Source organism: Chenopodium quinoa, unplaced genomic scaffold, assembly GCF_001683475.1.
Source record: "Chenopodium quinoa cultivar QQ74 unplaced genomic scaffold, ASM168347v1, whole genome shotgun sequence".
Taxonomy (NCBI): Eukaryota; Viridiplantae; Streptophyta; class Magnoliopsida; order Caryophyllales; family Amaranthaceae; genus Chenopodium; species Chenopodium quinoa.
The window spans coordinates 2,487,383-2,496,389 of NW_018744988.1; the positions used below are offsets into that span (position 1 = coordinate 2,487,383).

Here is a 9,007-nt window from a genome sequence, read left to right on the forward strand (position 1 = left end):
TGTCCTACATCATCACTTAGGTAAGTTTGATTATTATAGAATTAACTTGTTGAATTGGGCGAACCTCTTATACTTAATTATTGAGAACTATATTCATCTATCTTAATTAAATTTTTAAAAATTACTTGAAATATAAAGTATTCTTAAAAGAACATTTTGTATAATCATCATATTTATGTTAATTGCTTCAAATATGAAAGAACAATATTATAGACGAAATTAATCCCGATCACGTATTGAGTTTCAACCCATGTACAAAAACAAATAAATAAATAAATAAATAAAACTAATGTACTTGTAGTTAACATCTTCATGGCATCTAATTCCATCATGACTTATGAGGATTGGGAATAATTGGGATGATTATGAATTTATAACTTTAGGAGGGAAAAGGTGTTTAAAAACAAAAAAGTAAAGCATGTACAGTAATAAAGAGAGAGTATAATGATACAATTCATAAATAAAAGTGTAGTTGAACTGCTAAAGCAGACACTAATGTAACAATAATTGAGACAAACAGTCCAATCCAATTCATATATCTCCTCCTCTACTAGAATCTTTGACTACTATTACTACTAAAGCAGTTTATACTTACAATAAAACAGACTTCAATATTCACTTAAAAATCATATCTTATCAAATTAAACAAATATTAGTACAGCTATTATTACACAAATCAAAGTTACCAACATACTTTCTCCTACTTAATTAAATCAAGTTAAATTCTAGTATTAGCTTTCTAATTTGGGAGTCTTAGTTAATTTACTACTATTGCATTTTACTAATAATGGAAACACTTCTACTTCCTTCTCATTTGTATTCTTCACCCTATTACCACTATATAACATACTCATTGACCTTGATTTACTTAATCTCACAGAAGATATTTTTACTGTTACTTTAGCTGCTCTCCCTTTTACCACAACCATATTATTGTTATTATTATTACCACTGTTAATCTCATCAATAGTTACTGCTTCTGGTCCCACCTTTGCAATTTCCCTAAACGCACCAATTGATTTTGACCTTGATCTTGATCTCACCGTTGAATGTCTGCCACGTGTAGTGATCTCATCATCAGTCAAATTGTCAACATTGGATCCTTTTTTCCTTATTCTAGTGGGACCAACCTTCATTCCACTCTCCTCCCAATCACTACCGTCGAACACATCCGACGGCTCTAATCTCTCCACGCGCCTCACGCGCCGTCGCAAACTCCCTAAAACAGGAAACCCTTCAACCTTAACCCTCCTATAAACCTTCTTCAAACAATCAACAATCACCGTGACAGGTGGCCGTTTCTCAGCCGTTGATCTCACACATCTCGCCGCCAACAATCCCAACTCCCTCACCACCGTCTGATCAACCCTACCCCTAATCCGACGGTCCAAAATCCCTGCACACCCACCTGACTTGATCAACGGTAAAGCCCAATCCACAATCGACGGTGGAGAATACTCCACGTCAATCGCTTTTCTCCCGCTAATAATCTCAAGCAACAAAATCCCAAAACTAAAAACATCAATCTTCGTGCTTAAATCACCCGGCGCAAGATAGCAAGGATCCAAATAACCCAACGTGCCCGCCGGTGGCGTGGACATCACGCGCACATCTGCCACGTGTCCTTTTATGGCCAACCCAAAATCACTCAACCTCGCATTTTCTCTCTCATCGATCAAAACATTGGAAGACTTTATGTCACGATGAATTACAGGCGGGTTCGATTTATTATGCAGGGTTCGAACCGCCTTAGCAATTTGCAGCGCGAATCGAACCCGGGTTAATAAAGAAAGCGGTTTATTATTTACGTGGAGGTAATCATAGAGTGAGCCGTTAGGCATGTATTGAACAATAGGTAATAGGTTGTTATCCGGATCAACGGCGTACCCGATGAGGTTGACGATCCGACGGCTGCGGATTGTGGAGAGAATGTTGAATTCGTTTTTGGAGGTTTCGGAGACGGAGGAGGTGGGTTTTTTGACGGCGGCGATGAGGGAGCCGTTGTTGAGGACGGCAAGGTAGACGGCGCCGTGGGAGCCTTTACCGAGGAGGACACGTGGGGAGAAGGCATTGGTTGCGGAGTGGAGAGAGGAGTATGAGAAGCGTGTTAGCTTAATAGGGTTGGGTGATGAGGTGGAAGAAGAGGAGGTGGTGTTGTTGCAGGTGGAAATGGAGGAATGAGTGTTACAGAGGAAGCGCATTGCGTGAGAGAGAGATGAAGAGAGAGAAAAATGGAGGAGAAAAGAGAAAGGCAAAAGCCATTGAAGGAAAGAAATTATGAAAGAGAAAGAGAAAGAGAATGAGAATGAGAATGAGCTTTTTTTGTTAAAGTGGCATGATGCTTGGGATTTTTACAGCTTTTTTATAATTATAATTAATTAATTTGGATTTATGATTTTAAAAAAGAGGTGGGAAATTGAGAATGCATCATGCATGGAAGAAGGTAGAAGAAGGAGAAGAAAATGGTGGAAATTTGAAAAATGGATAAAGAATTTTGAGTTGGTTTAATTTATTTAATTTAGTTACGTATGAAAAGACGTGAGGCGGACGGTGATAATAAAGGTGACAAAGCTCTTTAATTGGGTGTGGGGTCATGCAACTCAGATAAGTCAGATTCTTGTGTCGTTTGTTATAATTTCCAAATATTTGTGAATATGGGTTACTATTTTAAACTCCTAGGTTAAGCTCGCTTTGAGAATACATCATGTCTGTATCTGATTATCGCTCGTGTTTGGAAAGCCACAAGGGCGGGGTGAAAATCGATCACATGATCTCCTGGAATCGGGAGAAAAGGTCTAACCACTTAATCTACTAATTTTGTAGGAGATAATCTTACATTAATAGTAAAAAATTTTAAGCGTTGTTTGTTGTAACCAAATTTCTAAATAATACTTGTACTCGTAATACAAAATTATTAGTGAAAATTGTAAATTATACTCTGATTATAATGAAAAATTATTTGCTATTTTTTCTCGTAAATTCAAAATTTTCTAACGGTTTTCTTACTGCAAATCCTTTACTACAACTTATACCCCAATATAGCAAATGCCAAATAATGCAGAGAGTATTAACTAATTATAAATATTTTTATAATTTACTATTTATACATAAAATCCTATAACGCCTAACTTGTAGGAAGTGATAGGGTTGCTCTAATAAGAGATAACTTTGTTTGAATAATGCTATGTACTCTATACATTACTTGTTGTTTAAAGATTGTTCAACTATTACATTTTATCTTACTACAAATAACTATACCGGGATATTGCATTCATGTTTTATTATATGTACGATAAAAAGACTCATGAATAAATTGACCAAATTTAAGAACAACAATTGGCAAACTATCTAACCTAGCTATGTAGGTTTTAATCATTAGATCATAGTAAACACACTTGAATGTTAGAATGAATTAAACATAATATGGAGTAATATAGTAATGTAAATTACATTATTCAACGTAAAATAAATTGGTTTCAAATTGTTTTTTAAAACAAAAAAATTAAAATTAAAATGGTTTCTAATTACAAACAATACTTTGAAGATAGAATAAGTGAAGTTGATCCGGTCACCTCTTTTGATAAGTCTCAACTAATTAACTTGTTTAAAATCTAATACCTAGACTCAAATAGTAGTATTGAATAATTTAACCTACCGAATTTGTTTATATTATTAGTTTAATTTATATGTTTTGTTGACCTATTAATTACTTTATCATACACTACTCTAGCTAATTCAAATGGAAGAATAGGATGGAATCATTATTCTATCTTGAAAATGAAATAGCTCACGCAATCTACTTAATTATCTAATGGAATTGATCTAGTCTAATAACTTGGGTTAACTTTTAAAAAATCAAATTTAAACACAGAGTATCATATCAATCGTAATTTTTTACAATTTATATTAAACAAGTGTTGAAAAATACAAGTCTAAGTTGTTTTTTTAGGTGAAGTTCACACGTTGAATTAATAAATTAAGTTTGAGTCAGGATTAATTTTTGGCTTATTTATTTTTTGTCAAGATTAAGCATTCATTTTTCGTCCAAAAATATATACTTCCTCCGTTCTTTTTTTATCGCATCACTTACTACTTTAGGAAGTTTACTTATTATTGCATCATTTCCTTTTTAGGATAAAAAATATCTATGTTCACACTGTAAATACCCAACATACCCTTACTTTTTCACACTTATTTTTTATTTTATCTTACATTACATGGACAATTTTGTATTTTTACGTTTCTCTCTCTTACTTTTTCCCACTACCAAATTTTGCCTCCAAAATCCCATGATGCAATAAAAAAAAGGAGGAAGTATATTTTCTTTATAAAATTTAAGTTGACCTTGTGAATTGTGCTAACCGAAAATGAGGCAAGTGAGAGGAAGCAAACTTGTTCTGATATGGCTGCTAATGCAAACAAACGAAACCTCGTAAACTTGTTCCTCAATGTTTAAGGATCATCATGTATGTCCAAATTTCATGTTCACCTACCCAAAATTATAATTATTTTCAATTAGAATGTTCACCTAATTTTCAGGCCAGGTGCTTAAAGCATATTATTTCTAAGCTTAGAGCTCTAAAAGTCAACTTATACAGTGGTATGCTACAATAAAAACACAACTTTTAAATTTGTATTGTGAAACTAAAATAAATAACAACTACTTCTAATTCACCTCAAGTAGTCAAATGTAAGTAGATTTGGTTATTGGACTTTTGAGTGAGTTTACTAATATTATTATAGCTATCCCAAATTTCGTATAGCTTTAGGTTATTTTCAAGTTAGATTACACTATTATTTCACAATTCGCTAAAACTTAGGTTTTGTTATGCATAAGCAATTTCTAATACTAATGGTAAAAATGATGATTACGATAATAGTGACTTAGTCGAAGCCTATCATAAAGATCCGTAACCAAATGTCCCTAAAATTGAACATTTCACCTTCCTATTCGAAAATTGAAATTGATAACAATCATCAAATTATTAGATAAGGAAATATCTTATGACTTCGTACCTATTTGATTTGGTAAAGCATATTGCAAGTACATAGAAAGTGACATTAGATTGAACAAATTGCATTCCGTTTTAGATTATTGGTAAATGGAAAGGTTTCATTCATTCTCTCCTTTAATTGAATGGAATTGAAAGATACATTCCAACTACTTTGAAAAAATGAACACTAATTTGTTCTTCTATTGTGAACTTCGACCAACTTGTCTAGAAATAGTTGGGCTTCACAAATTAGTCACAAGTATCATGGCCACAAATTGGGCTTTTTCTGCCCAAATTTGGTTTTGACTATATTCATTATAGGCTCCGAAAAGGCTTCACTAGCCTAGCATGATTTGACTAAATTTGTGCACAGATATTTTGTCTAAAAAATAAGGACAAATTCAGATTCCTGACTTGAAACGGGCCACCCAAATCTCATGTTAGATACACATCTTAGAGCAGCGGCAGCGGATGCTTAAATTTATCTGCTTGCAATATACTCCTTTAGTTTTTTATTTAAATGCATTACTTGAAAATTTACACTATTTATATATTAATTAACTTATTTTTTTTATTATTATAGAATTCAACTATATGATAATGTATTATATTGTTGGATTTGTTACAATGTCTACTTTTATAATACAATTTTTTTAAAAATAATTTTTACTAATATTAACTTAAAGATATTGATGGTCAAACTTGTGCCTCAACAAGTAACAGAGTAACGAAACTACGGAGCTTGTAGCTAGCTAACGTGGAAAAAATTAATAATTGCTAGTTGGAACTACTTGGCTCTAGCAAAGCCATGTAGTTTCACATACTCAAATACATTTGTAAGGTTGCATGCGGATTAACTTTAACATTTTGCTTTATCTGTATATTTTTTTTTTTAAATGAAACTATAACACGAAGAAGTAATATTTGAGAGTGAAGAATAACTAAGTGATAAGCCTCCCTCCCAATTTTAAGAGATCTTGAAATTAATTTTCACCCCGCCCTTTAGGACATTCTAAACACCAAGAAAACGAAGAAGTAATATTTAGATGCAAAATGTGTTATAAATGCAACTATTAAAATAAAAGGCTTAAAGCCCAATTCAATATAACGATCAATGGGCTACACCTATTTATTTAGAACTCAATAGTCCGTACTTTAAAGCATGTAATTAGCCTAATATCAACCATCATAATTCCAAAGTACATTAGTACACCATCATGTTGTAAGTGCAATTCATAATGTAGAAGTGTGTAATTCTCCTTAGTTGGAGTATTCTCATTAATCAATATATATAGGTGTGTACACCTAATTATGAGAGGCCTAATTACACAAGATATATCATTTACAGAATATTAACAAGATAATATATAAATCTATTATCTAACACACCCCCGCAGTCGTAGCGGGAGGAGGACGGACGCTGAGACTGTCTCTGAAATCCAGGTAAAGTTGGCGAGGTAACCCTTTAGTGAAAATATCTGCGTACTGTGAGGAAGAAGGAACATGTAAGACCTTAATCTCACCTAGAGCAACCTTGTCGCGGACAAAGTGAATGTCTATCTCAATGTGCTTGGTACGGTGGTGTTGTGCCGAGTTGCAAGATAAGTATACGGCAGAAATGTTATCACAATAAACCAAGGATGCCCGTCGAACAGGGCAATGTAACTCTAGAAGAAGATTCCGGAGCCAACATATTTTAGAAACAACATTAGCGACACCTCTATATTCTGCTTCGGCACTTGATTTGGACAATGTAGCCTGTCGTTTTGCGGACCATGAAACCAGATTATCACCCAAATAAACACAATACCCTGAAGTAGAGCGCCGAGTGTCCGGGCAGCCGGCCCAATCGGCATCCGTGTATGATGTAAGGCTCGTAGGTGCAGAACAGGACAAATGTAATCCATGATCAAAAGTGCCTTTGATATATCTGATAATACGCTTCAGAGCGTTAAAATGAGGTTCCCTAGGAGCATGCATGAAAAGACAAACCTGCTGAACCGCATAAGTGACAGGGTAAAGTCGTATCCCCTAATCAAAAGTAATTCCTAAATCCTCTAACTAACGTAGATAGGGAAGTAGGGTCGAATCCACAGAGAAACGAGTCTTTCTATTCCTAATTAATTAATATAATCCAGATTATAAAGTAACCAGTATATTGTAATCAAAGGAAACTAAACTACGAAGATTAAGAGTAAGGAGAAAACAATGAATAAAAGGATCTAGGGTATAGGTTCACCAATAAATAATACTCTAGGGTAAAACATAATAATCAATCATTGACATTGCATAAATAACATGATTAACAGGCTCTCGCAATTTATTAACCAACATAGATCTAACAGGCTCTCGCAATTTACTAGATCTAAGTTCCTATTGAAAATAGCCTTTAATATCAAATTAACATCTGCTCGATTCATTAATTCAATATTGCTATACTTTTACAAGCCGCAATTGTAAAGCGTCAAAACAATTCAATAAGAAATTATCATACAATACCAATAATCAATAATAGTCAATCATCAATGCATCAATTAACCAGATTGTAAAGGGCTTTCGCTACGTATTACAATCACAAAATTAATCTACCGATATTAAATCTCATCTCTCGATCTCGACTTAACCATTTATAAATTAACCTGCCTATTGAAACTAGACCTAAACATTAATTCTCATCTGTCGAATCTCGAATCAATATTGTCAAACTCATGCATAAAAGATCAGGCCTAATCTAGTCACAGAGCATTAAATCAATCAATAGGAAATTAATCTAGCATTGATGATTAACAACAATAAATTACCCCTTCATATTATTTATGGATCCCCATAAACCGTAGAAATAAAACTACTCACACATAATTAAAACTAAACTAATCAAAGCAATTAGAGGAGACATGATCAAAGAAAGAGAATAAATTACTGAAATTAAACCAAGAGTTATATAGAGAGAAAATAATACTAAGAGTTTAAGAGGAGAGAAAAAAGAGTTAGAGAGAGAAAATCTCAGAAAAATTAAGAAAGAGTAAAAAGAAGGTAAAAAAAGTACTAAATTCGTTTTACGGAGAAGTATTTATACTCCGTAAGAATCCTAAACTAAAACAAACTTAAACGACGCTAATCGTCTCCTAACAATAACACGCGCCCGATCGGGCGCGCCTTCGGGCGCCAGCCTTTGCTTCCCTCGCCCGGCCGGGCGCGCCTTCGGGCGCCAGCCTTTTTGGCCGGGAGGCTCTCTTGGGCCACTATTTGGACTACGATTGGGCTCCAATTCTTCGGGCCAATCTGGGTTTCCTCTTTGGGTCTTGAATACTCGGTCCAAATGCCAAGGTATCACACATACCAAGCCCTTAATCACCAGTTCGATGGCTCTAACCGACCCTGGGCTATAAAATCTGGTCGTGCTTCTCCAATGCTCGTGATTGCTCCAAAATATCTCGGGAAAATACTTCAAAAGTGTAAATCCCTGCAAAAGTCAACCAAATCTACGAAAACACTAGAAAACACCAATTAGTAATAAAAGTGGCTCTAAAGAGCCAGAAACACTACTAATTATGACCAAGGGACGGTGGTAAAATACTATATAAAATAGACACATCAATAAGCAATGTCAGGTCTCGTGAAAGTGAGGTACTAAAGGGCACCTGCTAGGCTCCTGTAGAGTGAGGGATCCTGCGTTGGCTCACCATCATGAGCTGTAACACCCCAATAATTCTCTCTTTAAACCTGTGAGGACCCTGAACAATATTCAAGAGAATTACTGGCGTGCTACCGCCACGTGTTCAAACGTTAAGGCTTTATCAGAAAATAGCAGCGGAAAAATTAAATCAGTTATAAATAAGTTTCAAAACCAACGAATGAAACCAAATTAAGTCATACAACTTGGAACCATTAAGGCCCTTATTCAAAACCCAATAAAAGTAATAAGTGATTAAATTCAGTGTTCAAATAAATTCAAACCCAAAAGAAATAGTGTCGAATAAAATCGAATTAAAATAAATTCAAACTTGCAAAAT

General features: G+C 34.3%; 1 protein-coding gene across 1 annotated transcript; it reads right to left on the reverse strand.

Moving 5' to 3' along the window:
* Positions 1–433: 433 nt before the first annotated feature.
* Positions 434–2,548, reverse strand: LOC110706668 (serine/threonine-protein kinase-like protein At3g51990). Its single transcript, XM_021884621.1, has one exon. The coding sequence runs from the start codon at positions 2,199–2,201 to the stop codon at positions 732–734; it is 1,470 nt and encodes a 489-aa protein (XP_021740313.1). The 5' UTR covers positions 2,202–2,548; the 3' UTR covers positions 434–731.
* Positions 2,549–9,007: the final 6,459 nt, after the last annotated feature.

Excerpts from the sequence above, each read along its gene's own strand:
- LOC110706668 (XM_021884621.1), bottom strand. The coding sequence starts at position 2,201 with ATGCGCTTCCTCTGTAACACTCATTCCTCCATTTCCACCTGCAACAAC.